Source organism: Alligator sinensis, unplaced genomic scaffold (genome assembly GCF_000455745.1).
Source record: "Alligator sinensis unplaced genomic scaffold, ASM45574v1 scaffold222_1, whole genome shotgun sequence".
Taxonomy (NCBI): Eukaryota; Metazoa; Chordata; order Crocodylia; family Alligatoridae; genus Alligator; species Alligator sinensis.
In genome coordinates, this window is record NW_005841912.1 from 189,660 (window position 1) to 211,436 (window position 21,777).

A 21,777-nucleotide genomic window follows, 5' to 3' on the forward strand; every position below is an offset into this window, starting at 1 on the left:
TAATGTTCTATTAAGAGTCTCCAAGTCCTTGATATTTCATTGGATTTCTAGTTTTAAAGTTAGCCAGTGGCAAACCAAACTCCTTACCCATGGGACTGACAAGAATTATCTGCTGCAGCTGGGGTCCTTGCTGCTTTAACAGTGATGTAAGTAGTTTCACTCCAGGCCAGCGAACATGGAAGTCAAATTCCTGCAAGGTCACAAAGGACAATATTAAGCAATGAACCTACCAGCTTTTCACTTCAAGCAACCTAAAAAAAGACTTCATAATTAGGCTGTATGACTCAGTGCCAAACAACCCAAATACAAACACATTCACCATTGAGCAAATGCCTCTCCAAACCTCCTCTACTACAACACATGGCTGATTTTTCATTTTTGCTTTAACAGCAACATGACCTGCCAGTAACTTCAGCTCTGTCATTGTTACCAGAGATAGCTGTTCTTAGGGCTCCTCCTCAACTCCAGCCACAAGTCCAGTCTCTAAGGAACAGATCCTACTTCTCCTAAATCCACAGGATGTAGAAAGCTGCTGTATCCTACTCACCCTTGCCCATTAGGATCAGCCTCTGGGGAAAAGTTATTTCAGCAAATTCTGTCTACCTGTTAGGCCTTTTCTAACTGAGAAGGCTAAACTGCTTGATCTAGAGCGATCTACACAAATTTAAATAAACCTACTGTGGTTCAGCTTAAAACTGACTCTCAACCATTTTAAACTAAATAAAAAACCAGAGTGCTCATATAAGCCTTTGTATTGATGTCACTCAGCCCATTTAAAATTCCACCTGAAGTTTTAACTAGTGAAACTGTCTCATTTAGACAAGACTTTAGCCTTATTTTTCTACCACTTCAACTGCCAGACTGAAGATTGAATCAAAACTAGGAAGAAAGTTCCGTAGCTCCCAGCTGCAGAATGGTAAGATTTAAACTATTTCAGAAATTGTTTCAGTGTCCAGTAGAGATGCACAGAATATACAGGAGGGATACAATCAGTTTAGATGGGGTTTTTGTTTTTGGATGGGGGGTGGTGCCAGGCGAACCATAAGGGACTACCAAAACAGTCTAAGAAGTTACCATCTCTCAGTTTTCTTAATTGAACAGGGGATCAAAGCAAGATATGCAATGTGCAATTCTCACATAATTCAGACCAAAGCCAGCAATTTGGGACTTCTAATATTTAAGGTAGCCTTTGTGAGCCCTCTGAAGAAGAAAGTCAGGTTCAATTCAAGGAGTCAATAAACTGGGCACTAAGCTCTTTATAAATTAAACCCAGGTAATCACATTTCTCCTTGCCGTCTTGAACCTGGAGCACCGAGGTAAAACAGACTATTGAATTAACTAGACGCATTTGTAGATTTAAGATTCAACCCTACTTAAGAAATGTGTATTAACAAGGTGTTCTCTCTCCATTCTGCTGCAGTGTATATATAATTAAAAGTACCATAAAAATCAGACTGTACTTACAATCCAAAATATTTGGCATTTAACCTAGTTTAAATTTGATAACCTAGTTTAAATTTAATTTTTAGAAGAGTTTCAGCATCTTATACAGAAGCATCAGAATTACAGTCTTAGGGGTTTAGCCCCAACTACTCTGTAGATTTTAGTCTCTTACTACAAATTAAGTTTTTGTTCTACATATTAAGACTTTAGGTAACTTTTACTGGCAACTGTAGTAAAACCATGCTCCAGCAGTTTATTATCCAGATGAATGCATGCCATTAAAATTACATATATTTTCATGTGGACAATAAACTGCTGGAGCATGGTTTTACTACAGTTGCCAGTATAAGTTACTTAAAGTCTTAATGATGTGCAGAACAAAGACCCAATTTGCAATAAGAAATTAAACCGGGTGGGTAATTATTTCAACTGGAGGGCCACTTAATGAGTTTTGGTGAGCTGTTAAAGGCTGCACATATAAAATCTTTCAGAAGATATCATTTTAACAAGTTATAGATAAAAAACAAATCATACTTAAAAATCAATCAATCAATCAATCAAACCTACTATTACAGGGGTAGATAACCTCCAGCATGGGTGGCAGAGCATGGCACACTAAGGCATTTTGCTTGGCACGCACGTCTCAGGGAGGATGGCATAGAAGGGACCGGAGCTGTGCTGCCATAACAAGGATTGGGCCCCAAGCGGCTCCCCCATCATCCACCCCTGGTATGCCAACATCTTACAAGCCGAGGCTGCAGGTGTTTTTGGCTCTCTGCCCAAAAAATTACCAACCCCCATAACTGTAACATTTTAACTTCATTTCAAAAAATAATTTGTCCTGATTTATTTTTGAGTAGTGTATATAGAAGCAGTTGCATAACAGCTCAAAGAAAAGTCTTAATTCTGTATATTGGGGGTGTAGGGGGGTGGGTGTGCACATGTGGGTGGGAGAGCATAGGGCCGAGCCCTCCTGCCCAGGCCTGCCAACAACACTGCCTGTGGCAGGGCACTTTTTGTGCCTGCCACTTTAAGACCTGGGGCCAAGCAGCCAGCAGGTACTTAATTGTGGTGGCCATTTTAGAGCTCTGGCTGCCCATATAAACAGGGCAGTTCACTGCTAGCAAGCAGGCAGCAGCACCTGGTTGGGAGGCTTCACGCATCATCCTAAAGGTAAGGGAGGAGCTGTAGGGGATGATCAGGAGGCTCCTGGTCCTGGGCATGACCTAAAACTGCACCCTGCCGGGAGTGGGTGGCCTGGTGGGGCTCTCAGTGGCGCGGGAGCCCCCAGGAAATGCCAGGCCAGTTACCACCCTGGTGAAAGGTGGGTCGGGGTGCCTTAACCCCAGCTCTCACAACTGGGTGGGTCACCCACTGGTAGGGTCCTGAGGGCGGACCCCAGGAGTGAGAGCAGGGCTAGAGACTCCGACCTGATCAAGAGAGTACCCTCGACTGATCCAGGCTGGGGCCAGGATCAGAACGGTCAGAAGGGCCAAGGGCCCACAGCGAGGGACGCTCAGAGCTTGGAGGGCCTGGGGTGCCCAACTGGTCTTGGAGGTGGGGCCAGGGCCTGTGTGGCCAAAGGTCCCAGGGGAAGGGACAACACCTGAGAGGGGAAAATAGTTTCAGGGAGCTAGTTAGCCTGAATGAGGGCGGGGTAGGCCACCTGAATGGAGGGATCTTGGAGGGGTCCTGATAGGAGGATTCTGGGGCCCAGTGTGGGACCAGTGATGTGGATAACAGCTAGATGCCACCTGCGAGGCATGGGCTGCAGTACAGGGGAGGTATGGAGCAGCAGATAGTGCCCCATGGCATCAGGGCAAGAAATGGGCAGCCTCCTGCTTAATTAACTATTAATTAAATATCATCAAGGCATGGCGGGCGAGAAGGCAGGTGGTTGGCCCAGAAACAGGTGGGCAGGCCAAAGGTAAACTGGCCCTGAGAAGGCCCCGTTACACCGCCACAGCCCTGGCCAGCACTCGCAGCTTCCCAGCAGGTCTGCTCCCACTACTTCTGCAGCCACATGGGTACTGCTCAGTTCTGTCCACTGTCACCAGCTCTTCCTCTGCCAATTGCCCCTGCTGCACCACTCTGAAGAACAGGTAGTGTGGGGGAAGTGGCAGCGGCCACAAGGACATGTGCCAGGCAGCACATGCCTGGCCCAGCTAGGCAAAGGGAAAGGTTGCAGCTATGTGACTCCTGCCGCAGCGCATGGGGCTCTAGTTCCAACTCCCTGCCACTTCCCATACACTCCACCCACCAAAGTGATGAGCAGCAATCCACAGGCGGCCAACGGGGTGGAAGGCAGCTGAGTGGGAGCTGGAGCCCCATGCGCTGGGGCAGGAGACACCCAATTGCAGCTTCCCCCACACCTGGCTGGACATGTGGTCATTGCCATACATCCCTTTCATTGCTGTGTCTTCCCTGCACTACCTGCTGCCCGGAGCAGTGCAACAGGAGCAGGAAAAGGAGCCACTGGAGGTGGGGGAGCCAAACAGTACCTCGAAAGCAGCAGGAGCAGCAGAAACAGCCCTGCCAGGAAGCTGTGCACGCTGGCAAGGGCAGGAGTCATTGGCAGGTGCAGGGTGGGAACATGGTGCAGGCTACCCCAAGCAGGAGCAGGTGGGGCTCAGCCCCATGCTGAGTGCCACAGGGGCATCTGCGGGCTGCAGACAATTGGCAGGCTGGATCCAGCCCACAGGCTGCATTTTGTCCACCCTTGGACTAAAATCTACAGTGTGATTAGGACTACACCCCTAAGACTGTGCTTCTGATACTTCTATGTAAGACACTAAAAATCTTATAAAATTTAAAATAAAATTTCAACTAGGTTAAATGCCAAATATTTTGGATTCTGCATATATATAAATTTTAATGGCATAATTTCATCTGGACAATAAACTGCTGGAGCATTTACTACAGTTGACAGTGTAAGTTACTTAAGGCTTTAATGATGTGCAGAACAAAGAGCTTATTTGTAGTAAGAAATTAAAATCTACAGACAGGTTATGGTCCATGAATGAAAATCATGGATCATAACTGAAAGTGTGATGCAAGATACTCTTTTGTGCAAGAACACTGGCAGGTTTCTCTCACAGCTGATATACACAAAGACAACATTAAAAAAATGGAAAGCACCTCACTACTAACTCACCTCTAAAAGGGTCAACAGGAGGGTGATGTTTTCTGACTGTTTAATGAAAACTTCTGTAAACCGACTTCCCAAATCATCAACTTGTTTTTGCGAGCTCTCTTCTGTAACATTCAAATACAACTTGTTACAAGGTAGAATTAATGTAATGTAGTTGTAGAACTTCTCTTGAGAGGTTATAGGAAGCAAGCGCACACACACCCTGTGTAAGGTACAAAGACAACGAAGGCTCAAAAAATCTGTGTCATGTTAAACGCCATGGCTCTGCAGTAGAGAATTAACTGTTTCTATTCCAGAAGTCTCAACTGTAAATGAGGAGCTAGATTACTTTACTTGATAGATTCTTGATTTTCTGCTATTTAAAGACCCAATTCAGCTTCCACTGAAGACAATATTGACCTTACAGGAAAATAAAGATTCACAGGTTGAAATCATCTAAAATATATTTCATTAAATATTTTACCAGAAATTGTTTTGGTCGCATCTGTTCAGACATACCAAATCTCACTTGCAGGACCACATGCTAAAATTGCTAGTAATCTGTTTCAAGTAAAAAAACAACTTTCAGAGCAGAAAGCATCCTCCTTTTCAAATGAAAGAAAAAAAAGCTCTAGTGACTCAGTCTGTATACAGTTAAAGTCAACAATTAAGAGGGTGTCACACATACCATTTCCAAAGGAAAAGCAGATTTATGGTTCACACTTACAGACTTTTAGTTAACAGGTAAAAGCATCTAAACCTGGAAGTACAAGCAGCTTCTTTGCTCTTGTGAAAGGATTGTTTTTTCGTTTCAGTGTTTAAAAACCTCTAAAGAATCAAAAAAGGTAGCAATTTTCAAATGGATTTGTTGCAAGTCGTTTGGATCTAGATTTATGCAAATTCCATAAGTGTAATTCACTTTCATCCTGTTACCCAGCCTTCAAAAAACTTACTCAAGATGCACAAGGAGCTACCTCTTATTTGGAATGTACATGATGCATAGACTAGAAAAATATTAATGATTGAAGAAAAAGTATTCCAACAGTCTAAAAGAAAACATCAACACTATTTTTTGCATCATGCATATTTGCTTATATTGGACAACCCAAAAAGGTAGTCATTACATCAAATACTTAGGGTTAGATATTACTGGATAATTAAGGAATGTTCACTGGAGGAATTTGCCAAGGGATGTCAGTCTATAGGCCGACATGCAGTTTGCCACCACAGCCATGTCCTTTGTTACCCCAATGTGGTCTGCCAAGGATATCCTCCAACCACGCCACACCTGACCACTGCACCTTACATGCACAAAATAAAATATGCCTGTGAGGCCACTCTATAGTCACTCTTAGGATCTGTCTGCGGCATTCCTGAGAAAAGCCAGAGTAACCTTCTCCATATTATTTTCAGATTTGAAGCTTATCAACAGGAATGGGTGCATGAGGTGCACTTGCATGCATCTCATCTAGAGCACAGTCCTGCTGTGATATAGATATAGTCACTCGTATTCAAGGAGATAGAGAGAACCTGATTTAGTTAATTGCACTATCATTCATGAGATAAACTTGTCACTGGCAGGTCACTGGCTCAAATCCAATGCAGTTCAATAGCCACAGAAATTCATCCCTGATGCATGTTTCACTGAGGTCACAAAACAGGCAGTGTGCGTCTCCATCCATTAGGTAGGAGGGGTTACTCTCTCATAAAAATCAATCTGAGAATAAAGCTTCCTCACTAGTTCCATTAGATACAGAAGAGGTGAACATGCATGAGCTAACCCTCTTAAAGTTTGGGCATACCTAAGCACATTGGGGAAGTTCAGAAATAAAAAGAACTACATTCATCAGCTTTACACTACAGTATAGAAAAAATAGGTATTTGAAGACATTTGTATTCATGACAGTTTAGGCAAAAATCTTTGACTTGGCAAGTTCTCAGCATGCTACTGAGAAGACAATCCATGCCAAACACCTTTATCGCACACTACTTTCCTGGTCCACAAACAGCACACCATCCACTATGCCAAAGGTTCTCAACCTTTTGCATCTCATGTCCCACCTACATACAGTCAAAAAATTCTGGTCCCATCAGTAGACCGGGGGGGCGGCGGCAGAAATCCCCCAGAGGTCAGTTGAAGCACAAAGGCAAAACCAGAAGTCCCGCCATGCTTGGCTTCTAACCACTCTACTACTACAGGCCTCAAGTGGCTCCGTGTCTCCTTCCTGCATACTTTTCCCCACAGCTACACTGTCTTCCCTCCACAGAACCTTGTTCTTCATACCATCAAGTTTTCCACCATACAGTTCCTTCTTCCCCATTTTCTTCTATATCTACCCACTATGCCCCATTACATTTTACTTTTCACCGTCAATATATATCACACAACATAATGTGGTGGAACCACAGAGACCACATTTGGGGGTGTCAGTGGGGATGTAGGACACACATTGGAGCATCCTGCACAGTGGAAAGACAGGGAGTCTGTCCATGGAGTCATGTGCTCTAACTTCATTCCTCCAATTCCTGCACCCCCGCCTTTCTTGCCAAGTCCAGCAAAAAGTCCATTTTTCCTCCCACACCAGAATTTCACTCAGTTTCTTGTGCTCTTCTCCCATGCCACTCTCTCTCTCCAACTGTTCCTCTGCTTCCACATGATCTCAGAGCCAGGGCTCTCCTTAAGAAAACAAGCCCGCACTCCATATGTTTCCACAATGATACATGCAGAACATAGCTACTGTATGAGACTGAATGCTCTAGTTCAGTGGTTCCCAAAATAAAATCTGGAAGCCACTGAATGGTTCATGGATTGGACTGCGTATAACAGGAGATTTCGCCCCTGTTACTGGAGACTAAAAGGACAGAGCTGCAAGGCTAGGATCTTCCAGGCCAGAGGGGTGAAGAAATACAACTGGCATCAAGCTGCAAACTCACCCCACCCAGAGATTGCAAGGCTGTAAAAAGGAAATCCTCTGATGGCCTGACTGGACAGGGTCAGGTGACCAGCAGAAGGGAAGGGCCTCAAGACATAAAAGCTGGTCCCAGAGCACCAGGAGGAGAGAAGAAAGGCACATCAGCAGAACCATGATAGACCCTTGGGAGGTATAGGGTAGACAACCCAGCAGCAGATCAGTAAGGTCCCAGGGCACATGGGGAACAGAACCAAAGATGCAGGGATCACAGCAGCAGTAAGCTGAGTAGTTTGTTTCTTTGGTACTTTTTGAACCCAGTGGGGACAAAGTTTATGTTCTGTACTTTATGAGCATGAGTGGAAGGACAGTGTCATTAACGCTTTCTTGATAACAACCAGCAGAACGGACATAGCTATAAAGGGACATATAGAGGCCACTTAGCAGAGCAGTGAGATGCAAGACTCTGTGGTAAGCGAGTGTAAAAAGGGTTGCGAAAGCTCCACACAACCGAGGCCAAGCTCACCAAGGCCAGTGCAGCAAAGGGAGATCAGAACCAGGCCCCACCATGCATTTCCAGATCAGGCCAGGATGCTCCCCCATGCACCCCCAAATCCAGGTCAAGACCACCCCATCTAATTTCGCCCCACCCCTCACCCCCAACACATCTGGATCAGGGCCAGGCTGCTCAACTCCCAATGTGTCTAGATCAGGGCTGATCTATATCTCACCCCCCACCCCCATGGCAAGAATCAGGGCTACCCTGCCCTGCCATACCCTATCCACGCCCCACACATCCAGACCAGGAACAGAAGCTTGCATCCAGATCAGGGCCACTCCATCCCATTCCCCATGCATCCAGATTGGGGCCACTCCATCATACCCCTCCACCCCAGACGGACAGACAGAGGTCAAGCTGTGTAAATCCCCACAACCAGATCCAGCCTGCGGAAGGACCTGGCACTGCTCATCTGACCCACAAGATGAAAAGGTTGTACACCAATGATGTAGTACAGAGGTGGGCAATTTCCACAGGCCACAGACCCAGAGCCCATGTACCCTGTGGCTCCTCCCTGTCACATGGCACTTGGTCTTCCACCAAAACTCTAGAGTTTTAATGCTGAAGTCCGTGCTGAATACATGCAATTGCTTTTATCAATGTGCCAAGAGTTCTACTTACTGTTTAAGCTTGGTTCCTATTTACTATGTCCTGAACTATTATATATAAAAGGCCAAATAAAATACAAGCTAACAAAAATACCATATGGTAGTTCATGGTAGAAAAAAAATACAAAAAATAAAAATCAAACAGAAAAGGTAAAATGGAAATAAAAAGCTTAAGAGGAAACAGCAGAAAATACAATGAAGGATATCTTGGGAGTTCACATACTACCAAATTATGTTGTTATAGGTGCTATAGCCTGTTTAGTGAAGTTTTAAACTGCATGCAAGTAAGGAATTAAAGGAATTCCTGTTTACAAATGTTAGCTTTAGATGTTTCAATAATCAATAAAGCTGATCAATCCACCAGTTAGTCTAAGTTAGTTTGCCCCTTAGGGTGGAACTGCCCTATTACACCTTGTATATCAATAAGGCCATATTCTTAACATGCATTACTGAAAAAGGACACTGCAAAAAGCCAGAAGGCTTGAAGCATGACTATGACTTCTGTACTCAAAAAGTTATTAATTACTTTGATGCTTTTCCACAATGCAACTCTGTGCATGTCCACTTGTTTATTTGGATACTGCTGCTCAACACTACCATATCACAGAGCAATTAACCGAGAATTATTTAAGGCAGGGGTTTTCAACCTTTTTGGATCAGTGTACCCCTGGCGGCTGGACACTGACTGTGGGGCGGAGGGGTGCGTGCGGCCGAATGCAGAACAGCGGCAGCTGCCATGTGCAGGCTTCCCCCATCCCCCAAGTCTGACTGGGTGGGCAGCGCCTGCACGGCACCCCTGCCCGTGCATACCCCCTAGGGCCTTCTCAAGTACCCGGGGGGGTACACACACCCCCAGTTGACAACCCCTAACTTAAGGTATAAGAGTGCCAGTAAGCTTTCTAAGCATCCACAGGCTGTCTCACATACCCACAACCTGACCAATATGTATGTAATGGAGAAATATGCATTTCAAGTAATAAAACAAATTTGGGAAACTGAATTTTAAATATAAAGAAGAGATTATGAAAAATCTTCAGTAAAGTAATATAGAAACCTTGACAGTGTCCTTTTTAACAGCCAAGAGATACAGTAGGTAGTAATTTACAATTAGCAACTATGACTAAATGAGCTCCATGCAAACAAATTCAGGATTTTTACCTTCAGAATCATCTGCAAAGATAGCCAAAAAAAAAGGAGAGAGAGAAAGAAAGAAGAGAAAGGTTCACAAATAAATCAGTTTTCCACATAGCAGTGTACAACAGCACAGCTAGTAATAAAGTTAAGGCCTAGATTTCAAGAGGCAGCCATGTTCAAATTCTCCCACAACTATTCTTTCATTACTTGAGTCAACGGTCTTCAACTTTGATGCTTCTCATCAGATGTACACACTCACTAAATCCCTAACAGTCTTTTCCAACTAACATTCTTGCACTCAAACATCCTCCTTTGGGCAGTGGTCTTGATAAAATAGTCCCCTACTTGCTCTAGCAAAACCATGGGCTAAGTCTCAACATCAGTATTTAACATGTATGCCTACTATCATCCATAAAGGTGGCTCTGAAGAAAGACTACAACATGAAGGCTGTTAAACTGGCAGCCTGCATGTGGCCCACAAGGCATTAATTTGCAGCCCACAGGCTCTCACCTAGCTGCTGCTCAAGCCAGGGTCTCTGGGCTCCCCATCCTTCCTCAGCTTCCACCTCTCCTGCCCTTACCCAGGAGAGGAATGTTGGGGCAGAGAGAGAAGGGGTATGTCCCCCCACCCCTGCATTTAGCCCACAGAGTACGTAACTCCTGGCCACTTAGAAGCTGGACAGCCCAACTTTACATTTTGGTGAGAACAAGGATAGAAAGGAAGGATTGGTCAAAAGATTCATAATGCACGTTCAGCGTTTCAGCCAGCAACTCTCTCCTGTTCAGCAACCTACAATATGGGATAATGATTTTTAGGAGAAGTGATGCAGATTTCATTTACATTTCTGCCAGTATCTCGACAGTATATCACGCTATAGATGCTAGTCAACCAACAGCTACTTTCCATCAAGACTTGTATTACGCATTAGCCATTTAAGCAACTTTTCTGAATATACATCTTTGAGCAAGGGTTTAGGTTGTAGCCGTGTTGGTCTAAGGACATAGGCAGACAAGGTTCCTTGGGTGAATTTGATATCTTTTATTAGACCAACCCAAATGGTTGGAGAATAGTTATTAAGCAAGCTATCGGGTTCAACAACCCTTCGTCAGGCTCAGGAAGCTGCAGCAGTTGGTGTGCTCTTCCTGGATGGAATGAAAAGTAAACAAGCCATCTTTGAGCAAGGAATTTATCCACATCTAATGCATCCAAATGGAAATGGCAACATTAACCAGCTTTTCAAAACACAAAATCCGTGGCAGGATAGAATCAGTGGTATCAACAGTAAAAGACTAAAAAGCAAGGTCTAAGTGCTGTTAAGTTACCTGTAAAGTTGGCAGGACTGGTATGGTGAGATTAAGAACACATGGATATTTAAATATATTATGTTTATTTGGAAAACGCCTTTATACTTAAGTTTCTCATTTTCCTAAATTCTTCTTCCAAGGCATTATTTGTATGACCATCAGATAGATCTGCCCTCTCTACTCCCCTCTAATATCTTAATTCTATTTCACTTGAGGGCCCTTACTTTAACCTTTTCTCTCCATGTCTTTGCCTAATAAGTGAAAACAAAACAAATCTCACTTGACTGAATAGCTGTTGTACACATCTTGAGCAATGAGTCTTACCTAGCCTATTACTGGATAATTGTAAAAACCCAAGTTTCCAGTACATAGTATTTAATGCAGAGTGTCCATTACCACCAAAATCGCTTATAATAATTCACAGCAGGTTCTCTTTACACCTTTAATGTTTATGGTAAGCAAGTAAAGGATCATTTTTAGAACTATCTGCTTTAAATTCATATTTTAAATATTGCCCATTTTAGCTACACATGAAGAAAAAGTCTTCAAAGGCCCATGATTGCCCAAAAGCCCCATGTGAGAATATCACTTGACATGCATGAATTTAACAACTGGGAACCCTCATCATGATGCCTAATCCTCTTATTACCAACCATTTGTTCCAATTCTTGTCATATAAATTGTGAGAAAAACTGAGCAGCTTAAAAATCTCGTTTCATAACCAAATTTATTAAAATATTTAGTCAATTATGAAAGCAAATGGGGCAAAAAGGGAGAGGTTTTTTTGTTTTGTTTTTTGTTTTGTTTTGTTTTGTTTTTTAAGTGAAGACTATAGCACTGGTGACAAACAGTATTTTCATACTTGCAAAGCAACCTTTATTTTTTTTGTTTGTTTGTTTAAGGGGCCAATGTCTTAAGCAATAGTTACTGGTTAAGTGATCAAAAAGGCTACCGTGAAATAAAGGACATGTTCTTACAGTTTGCCATAAATAGCATATAGCGATTAATCTACAAGGTCAGCTTTTTGACTGTCAGAACTTTTCCTTGAAGATTTTATTTCAGTAAAAAAAGACCTCTTTTTAACCTAAAAAATTGTTCACAAGTACTTCAAGAAATGGATTGAAGGAGCTAATATTACTTTAATGTCAGTTATACTCAAGATACCATGCATTAACATAACTATTATCATCAAGTAAATGCAGAAAAGTTGCTCCAGCAAGCTTACCTTGTTCTTCCTCTTCTAGGTCATTTGATATTACGTTGTAGAGGGTGTCCAAAGCATAGCCAATTATTTCTGAATCTGAACTGTAAATAAAAGTACCACTTTAGTAACTTAGTTATGGTTTTTTCCTTACATTCCTTAGAACCACATTTGCAGTGACAAATGTCATATGTTAAAAGGTCAGATGTAATGAATGGTTTTGTTTTTCATGATGTAATAAAAAAAATCTGAAAATATCCAGTTACCAAATAAGTCAAAATATTTTGCCTACTTTTGTTCCCCAAAATGAAGCTAAAAGTCCATACCAAAATGCTCAAGGATACTTCCAGATGTCTTTTTTTTCATGGCTCATTTCAGCTACCCAGAATTTTTCCAATAACTGTATGTTAAGGTCAAATTGATCACTTCAAAGCATAATTTATTTGGCTCTTTTCATGTTCACTGTGGTAATGATACTGGCTAGATCTTTGATGCAGGTATACTGATCTTGAGTCATGTCTCTTTAAATAAACTGCCATCAGCATATGAATTAATAAAAACATTACTTAAGAAATCAAAGTATTTCAAAGAGAATGCAGGACATTTAAAATCCCAAGATTTATAATTTTGTACTTCATGACATAAACAAGAATTTATTTATTTAGGTTTTAAAAACAGACTACTTTCCAAGGTTGCAGAAGCTCCAACAGTAATGGTAAAAAAATTTCCTCAGGAAGACTGGTTTCAGGCCATTTAGGGCTTTCTAATTCATAGCATTACCTTGAATTCCCTCCAGAGACCAAGGGACAGTCAGTGTAGATCCCCATATGCTGGTGTCACATGCTCCCAGCAAGATGCCCTTCTCAATGAGCCAGACCATGCATTCTGTACCAGCTGCAGTCCTGAAATGATTTTAGGATGTAGCTCCCTATATAACACATCACCCAAGCAACTAGTGGTCAATGTACTTCATCAAAAAACTAGAGATGCACCGATATATTTTTCTATATAGTATCAGCACAGATAAAAGGAAAATTGATATTATCGGTAATCGGACTTTTTTGGCCGATGTGTCCAATGTTGCCAGTAAAAGCTGCACGTATGTGCACAGCCACAGCATGCACACGGCCAGCCTGGCAGCTTGGAAAGCAGTGTCTAGATGGTAAGCCTGTTGAAGGGAAGGAACAGAGGGGAGTGAAGAGGTGTGTGGGGGGACAGATTGAGGCTCCCATGGTGAGGGAGGGAGTGGAGCTGGGGCTGCCTGGCCAGGATGGGGTGTGGGCCAGAGCAGTGAGCAGCTCATCCAGGGAGGGAGTTGGAGGGGGGGCTCCCACTGCAGCACACACCACCAGGGGAGGCACAGGGGGGGCACATGTTCCCCAAATCTGTGCGCAGGGCAAGGGCGGACTGCAGCCAGAGTATGCACCAGACTCTTCCAGGCAGGGGAGCTGGACTAGTGCTGTGCTTGGGGCAGGCAGCGGCAGCACTGAGAGCAGGGCTACGGGGTGGGGGAAGAGGGCTAGTCACCCCAGAATTCACCGTAGCCCCTCCAAGCCCCTCCTCCCAGTGTGCCACTGCCTGCCTTGAGTGCAGCACCAGCTCAGGCTCACCACTGAGAAGAGACCAGCACTGTCCCTGGCCCCAGCCTGCAGCAGGCAGCCCACCCTTGCCCCGTGCACAGATCCAAAGGGTACATGCCCCCCCTGCCTCCCTCGGGGGTGCGTACAGCAGCAGGAGCTGCCCCTTCCCCCCACACCCCTCAAGACCATCCACTCACAGCTCCATTCCATGCCCCACCCCAGCTGGGCAACACCTGCCCCTGCCTCAGCCCCACTCCTTCCTTCACCACGTGGGCCTCAATCTGCCCCCCACATTCCTCTCCCCACCCCGCCAACAGACTTACAAGTCAATGCTGCTCTCCAAGCCGCCAGGCTACATATTGGCAATTGGATCAGTGTCAGCCAATATGGCTCGTTACCAATGGCTGATTATTATCGGCCCAAAAAATCTTTATCAGTGCACCCCTACAAAAAACAAACAAAAATGAAGAAAACCTGGAATCTCCCCTTTCATTGCTCCTCCAACCCACTGCTTTGATATTGTCTGGGTTATGTATCAGTGTGTATGTATCACACACAATCAGTGTGCTCTCCTCCATACCCTAATACCCAGCAGACACTGGCTGAGGCAGCAAAATGCACCCAGGTGGGAGTACACAAATGCAAAGTTGGGTGCCATCAACATACTGGGAGACCACATCACTGTACTAATTCATGAACTCTCTTAAAATTCCCGTATCCATTTCAACAAGAATGGAATGGCAATGGAATGGTATCCACATGTCAGAGCTCTTCGGGAGAAGCAACTGTTCACAGCTACTCTGAGATTTCAGGGAGAATGAATAAAGCTGCCAATAAGCAACCTCATCCACACACAAGACGTTCTACCAGAGAGAACCAAATGGTGCCCAAACCAGACCCTCAGCAGGCATCACTAACTGAAATGTCAGCAAACAGACCAGACCCCTGCTCTCTAAAGATCTTATTCTGACACTAGCAAATTGCCTGTCGAAAATGATGGATGAATTTCAAATAACAAAAACAAACAGAGGGCAAGGGCAAGCGAGATTCACCCCTCACAACAGCCACCCGCACCCCCGGGGCTTCCTTCATTCCACCCCCAGGCGCATCCTTACCTGCTCGGGGCTCAGAACGAGGCCACCGCTGCTTGCCCCCGCCTCACGCCTCTGCCTGGCTCCCGCTTTTCCTCAGCTGGCCCCTCCCTCTGCCCTCCCTGCCAGGCTCCTGGCACCCTCCCAGAAGAGCTCAGTAGAAACATCCCTGGCCCCTGACTTTTTTCCCCAGTTCTGGAAGTTGGGATCATCCTGACACGGTCACTAAACAAATGCTAAGGTTTAGCAAAGAAATCTCTCTGAAGACAAATGTTCTCTCTCTCAGTTTTCAAGCTATTTGCATTTAAAGAACATTATGGACAGACAGGCAGATGAACTAAGCCCTATATATATAAAATAATGGAAAGAGAAAACCCATTCCTACTCTGACCAATCCAGTCCACAGAACACTAAGCAATTTCCAGATCAACTACTGAGTCCAGATTGCCAGACCACCACCAAAAAAACACATCTGTTATCTAAAGATTATGAAGATGCTACCCCTTAAACAGCTTTAGACTTCTAATGGTCCTTATGCCAGAAGCAAATAAGCCTTGGCACAAGACCTCTTACAATGGCACTCTACCTATCCTTAGTTACTGCTTTTTGGCAAGTCATCCCCAAACCAGAGTAACAACATGGGAAGCAGACTGGTAAAAAGGGTGCGCCTAGGAACAGCTTCTGCCTTCATCAGCAGTGGAGAAGAAAAGAGTGGAGTGACTTCTTACTAAACCATCAAGAAAGCAATCTGTCAAAACAAGATTCCTCAGCTCTCTGCAACCTTTCCAATTCAGTCTGCATCCAAGGGCATGCCAACATAAGAGACAAACACCCACATAAAAGGACAATAAGTAGCAGTTGGTTCATAACAGATGTTTTAAGAGCCAACTAATCTACAATCCTAATCCAAAAAGAAAATCAGACTCATCTGTCTGAACTGAGTCAACTACATGATTAACTCTGCACTGTCATGGTTGCACGGAAATTCTGAGCTGCCTAAAAAGATGCATCATCATCTTCACATGGACTGAAGTCAAATCAAGCCATGTCTATGCCCAGTACCACTATGGAAAGGAACATATAAAACTGACAAACTGATTTGACAGTGCAGGAAGCCAAGTGGTACATTAAAATTAGCCTCCTGTAAATTCCATCCAAGAACTTACATACTAAATGGAGTATCAATGAAAGCTAACAGACTCCACAGCTAGTTCCAGTTAAATTTACTTTTTTGTTTTAGATTCCTGAATGACAATTCTCCCAGAACTGTCAGATTCACATTGCATGCAAATCTGACTTCTTGCAAACAATATCACACACTTCAGAAATACTTGCAATGTTTCATAGCTGTAGGGTCGGAAGGGACCTAACTAAATCATCAAGTCCGACCCCCTTCCCTGGGCAGGAGTGAATACTGGGCTCATATGACCTCAGTTTGGTAATTATCAAGCCTCCTCTTAAAGACCCGCAAGGTAGGAGCCAGCACCATTTCCCTTGGAAGTTGGTTCCAGATCCTAGCCGCCCTGACTGTGAAGCAGTGCCTTCTAACGTCCAGCCTGAACCTACAACTTATGGCCGTTATTCCTTGTTACTCCGGGAGGTGCTCAGGAGAACAGGGTTTCTCCCATTCCCCGCTGGTCCCCCTGGTAAGTTTATCGATGGCCACCAGGTCCCCTCTCAGCCTTCTCTTGTAAAGGCTGAACAGGTTCAGGTCCCTTAGCCTCTTCTCATAAGGTCTGCCCTGCTGTACCCAGATCATACAAGTGACCCTCCTCTGGACCCTCTCAATGCTGTCCACATCCCTCCTGAAGTGCGGTGCCCAGAACTGGACGCAGTACTCCAACTGCGGCCTGATCAATGTCGCATAGAGGGGGAGGATCACCTCCTTGCCCTTGCTCGTGATGCGTCTGTGGATGCATGGCAAGGTGTGGTTGGCCTTGCTGACTGTGTCCTCGCACTGGCGGCTCATGTTCATTTTGGAATCGATAATGACTCCAAGATCCCTTTCTGTCACTGTGCTTATGAAAAGGGAGTTCCCCAGCCTATAGGTATGCGGCTAGTTCAATGCTAAATAAAAGGTTGTTTTCCCAGAGTCAGACTAACCTAAAGGTGAAGCAACAATTGAAATATTGTTGATGTGCTTGACCAATTAAGCACATTTCTAATCATCTGAATTATATAGATTTTGTACTGCACATTGTTGCTACCTTCATTCTCTTAATCATGGCAGAATCAAAAACAGTATTATACTAAAAATTCTGCAATTTAATTTTTCACCCAAGATGACAATACAATTCCAGATGTGAACAACAGATAAAAGATGATTAACATACAACACTGAGTCAATTTCAGATGATTTCTTTCACTACTGCAGGAACTACAAAACATCCAAATAAAGTCTTGTGATTTTATTTCTCCCTTAGTCACAAGACAATTAGGTACCCACTCTAATGGGTTTAGGAAAAGGCTGAAGCAACCTATTGCTTTTTTTCTTTGGCTGCATGTTGATTTATGTCCATCTGGTGTTAAGGAATATATTTTTGTTAAATATTCTTGTACATACTGCAAGTTACTAATAAGTAATAAAATGTTACTCTTCTGCAGTTGCTTATGAATTCCAATTCCAAGAGATATGGCACTACAGCAGCACAAGAAGGCTCTCATGTGCTAGTTCATTAAAATAATTCTAGGAAAGAGATTATTCATTTAAGTAAGAATTCAAGCTACATGCATTTTTAATTGCTACTAGTCTCCAATTCCCAGGTCTATGTCTAGACATTTACTTTGTAAACCTGCACCCTTTCTTCTCCAGCCCAGGGTATCCCTAATTTTTTCCAAACCAGCTTCATTGCCTCTTTTGAATTCCCTTCCAAGGGCTAGCCAATCTTTAAAGCACTGATCCAAGACTTTAAGAAAACCAGCAAATTACTTTCCTCCTTCACTCTACCCAAGGCAAGAAACAGACCTGCCCCACAAATATTACTGTGGTCTCATGCTGGTCCTTCTTGGGGTAAATAACAGAGGTAGAGGTTACTATAAAAGCAAAAGTCCAACACTATAGCAAATAGATGGGGCATGACAAGTTGTCATCCTTCAGAAATCAGAATCACTTCATCACTTCAACTTCTGAAAACTTAAGCCATGAAGCAAAGTCACCTTTGGGTATTCAGCAGCTGCCTGTCTCCACTTTGATTCAGAACACCTCATTCAGGACACTGGCCTGGCCCCATTCATACTATGCCCTATTTTTCTTGGTCCTACTTTGAGAAGATGCTTTCCACCACTGCTCCTTTGCTTCACTCAGGAATCCAAGGTGAATAACCCTGCAATCACTTCAGCTCCCAGTCGTGTGAGAGAATGTACTATAACCCCTCGCCTCACCCTAAGTAGAAGAAAAGCACACTACACTGACATCAGAGGCTATGTGCACATGTTCATTTGTAGCACTACATACTGCCTCAGCACTTTGGAGCACTACAAAAAATAGTGCACTACTGGAGTGTGCGCACATTCAGAGCCCCCTCGCTGAAACACTACAAAGCCCCAAAAAGGCGCACACACCAGCCAATGGCCAATAGTACATTGCTCCTTTTCTCCCCTCCCAGTCCCCAGGGGAGCCTATTAGTGAGCCTGACAAGCTCAGCAGATCACCTGTTGCTGTCATGGCAACAGCTGATCAGCCCATCTCAAAGCTGCAGCCACAACAGCTGATCAAAGTCTGCTTCTTTCAATCAGCTGTTGCTGATTCCTCAGAAAAGCAGGGTAGTAGTGGCTCTGACAGCTGCAGCTCTACAAACTATTAGGGAACCAGTCACTCTCTCCGTCCTCCTCAGAGGGGAGAGGGAAGCACTGCAAAATGCTGAAGGTTTGAGAGACCTCCTTGTAGCACTACATTTAAGTGTCAACATGTTACCCGTGGCACTTCAAAAGGCAGCCCTACACAGATCTTGTCTGACACAGGAACACCTTTGTGGCAGATCCACCCCCAACTCCATCATTGCAAATATATAAAAGTAATATGTGCACATAGCCAGATAAGTACATGACTCTGCAAAGAGGGTAATAAATGAAGTTTATTTTCTACCTATGGGGACTTTTTACCATCTTTAATTTTCCCTGAGCCTGAGAAAGGGTGCGTGTGCCCAAAAGCTTGCAGAAAAAGATAATTTTGCAATTTCTTACTTGGTCTAATAAAAGGTATCAACTCTGAACCAAGAGTTCTAGAGTTTTACATTTGTTTTTGTCTCAGACCAACATGGCTACCAAATACATCCCAGAACCTGGAAAGAAGAAAGTATTACCCACAAGGTGGTCAAGATGCAAAAAACAATCAACTGAAGAGGCAGCTGGGGAAACGGAATTTCTTCTTTTATTTGAAGCTTTTTCTTTCCAATCTAAGTGAATGATTTTTGCCTTAATGGCAACCATTTCAACATAAGCATAACACAGTTGTTAGATTACTCAAGCCATTCAATGTTTATATTTACACTGTTAAATGCAATAGAAATATTTTTACCAATCTATCTAATATTGTCAGATTAATTTCAACTTTAAAGTCAATCCATAAACTAGTATTTTGTCCCAGTAGGTTTTTTTTTTAAGCACTATCATTTTGTCTATTAGTGTCATGAATAGCATTTAGGAGTCGAATGCAACTCATTTCATATACCTTCCTCCTCCCCCTCCCTGTGTTGCCATTACTTTAGGACTATTTTAACTGACCCTCCCCCGTGTAGCATTTTTGTTCTTACTGATAACTTTAGGATTCTAGTCAGCTACAGACCTGGAATTTTATTTATTTTTTTTTTAAATACTCTTCACAGCAGGGAGAGGTGAAAGAAGAGGAAGTAGTTTGAGGAAAATAGCCACTGAGTTCATTCTTACAGGTTAGAATATGCTTACCGGTCTGTCTGGAGAACTTGGATAAGATGATCCATAGCCTGGCTCCCCACTTCCAGGCGATATTTCTGCCCAGAAAATAATTAAAAATGAAGTAAGGAGGTTAGCCCAACAAACTAAGATACCACTTTCTAAACAAACGTGCCACAGAAAACACAGTGCCACAGAGAACACTGTATACTGTACAGGACTATAGGAAATTATTAGGGGCGCACCAATAGAGATTTTTGAGGCCGACACTCGATAGCTGATTTTTAAGAAGCGCAAATTGGCCAATACCGATCCGATTTCTGATATGCAGCTCTTCAGCTTGAAAAGCTGCGTCCAGCTGGTAGGTCTGGTGTGGTGGAAGGGGAGGAAAGGGTTGTGTGGGGGAGGGGGAGGTGGCGGAGGGACAAGGGGGGGGGGGGGGCAGATCAAGGCCCCTGCAGTGAGGAAGGGAATGGGACTGGGGCAGGCACTGACCAGCTGGGGCAGGGTGGGGAGGGGCACAGGACAGAGCTGCAAGCAGCTCATCCGGGGGGGCTGTGGCGTGTGCCTCCTGGATCTGTGTGGCGCAGGGCAGACTGCAGCTGCGGGCCGGGTCCAAGGGACAGTTTGTCGGGAGGCTGCGGAAAGGGATGCTCCTGCTGCTGTGCATGGCTCATCTGGTGCTTGTCTGGCAGTTCCCGCCACTCATGCAGGACAGCATGGAGGGGGAGCATGTGTCCCCAGATCTGCCCAGCCAGGAAAAGCCTGGCCCCAGCCCACCCATCCCAGATCTGAGGGCACATGCCCCTGCCCCATGCCCTCCCAGACGAGCAGCGGGAGTCCGCCCCCCATCCTTCCCACACCCCAATGAGCCACACCTCCGTCCCACACCTGCCCCGGCTAGGCAGTCCTTGCCCCAGCCCCACACACCCCCTCGCCGCGGGGTCCTTGATCTGCACCCCCATGCTCCTTCCACCTCCCCTTCCACCACATCAGACTTACGCGCTGCAGGCTCTGTTCCTCACTGCCTATGTGCTGTGCTATGGCTGCATGCGCACACACGGGCATTTATCAGACAAGTTATCAGCTGCATCAGGCCAATTTCTGATGCAGAAAATTTTGTTTACGTTGGTGCTGATCTGGTATCAGACCGATGTATCGGTGCACCTCTAGAAGTTATGCACATACCTTTGATAATGATTTAAGGGCACGAACAGCATCCCTTCGATCATCCAGTAAAGTAGAAGAAGCTACTCTGTCACAGAGTTTCTGAATCTGTAATAGGAAAGACGGTGTATTAGGTGACAATCAAAGCCACTTAAGACACCCATGCTAACAGTCAAGTAGCCATTTAAATCATACAAGCACTTGTACTAGCTCCCACTAGCCTCAATATGGAAGGTACCACTTAGGCCATATTAAGTGTACCAGCAAGATCATGCAGACAATATTTGCTCAGATGTTCACACCTCCTTACACCTCATCACAGGACAAGTGCCTCACAACACTGGCAGACTCAATCATTCATTTTATAGCAGTGATGAAACTGACTGCTCCTACTCATTATCAAGAATACTACTGACAGCTATCAGTCACCTTTATGGCTGCTAATCTCAGAACTTTATTCCTTCCAGTGCTTTATGCTACAGCAGTCTGTGGTATGTGTACCACCAGAGGTACACAGACCACCTATCAGTGGTATGAGGCCGCAGCATGCAGGAGTGCTCAGGGCAAGCGTCTAACAGGCACAGCTTCAGCCAGCATTACACATCGCAACAAGGGGTGCAGCCTCTGCCAGGCCATCTATTGCCAGCACTCCCTGTGCACATACGCAGCTGTCGCATTCACCAGGCAAAGGTGGGAAGCCCCAGGCACCTTCTCATGGAGGGCATGAAAAGCAGCCGGCCCCAGCAAACATGGGGAGTGCCAGTGATACAGACTGCCTGGT

The 21,777-nt window shown here is 44.5% G+C and overlaps 1 protein-coding gene across 4 annotated transcripts in view; it reads right to left on the minus strand.

Annotated features, from left to right (window-relative positions):
• USO1 (USO1 vesicle transport factor) overlaps positions 1–21,777 on the minus strand; it is an 86,927-nt gene that overhangs the window by 57,244 nt on the left and 7,906 nt on the right. For 3 of the 4 annotated variants that reach the window (XM_025198052.1, XM_025198055.1, XM_025198054.1), the window contains exons 2-7: positions 21,018–21,104; positions 19,863–19,927; positions 12,314–12,393; positions 9,808–9,819; positions 4,598–4,698; positions 88–190 (exon numbers count right to left, since the gene is read on the minus strand). In XM_025198052.1, coding sequence (XP_025053837.1) covers positions 88–190; positions 4,598–4,698; positions 9,808–9,819; positions 12,314–12,393; positions 19,863–19,927; positions 21,018–21,104 — 448 coding nt within the window. The remainder of the gene's footprint in view (positions 1–87; positions 191–4,597; positions 4,699–9,807; positions 9,820–12,313; positions 12,394–19,862; positions 19,928–21,017; positions 21,105–21,777) is intronic. The other variant, XM_025198056.1, reaches the window with a different exon arrangement.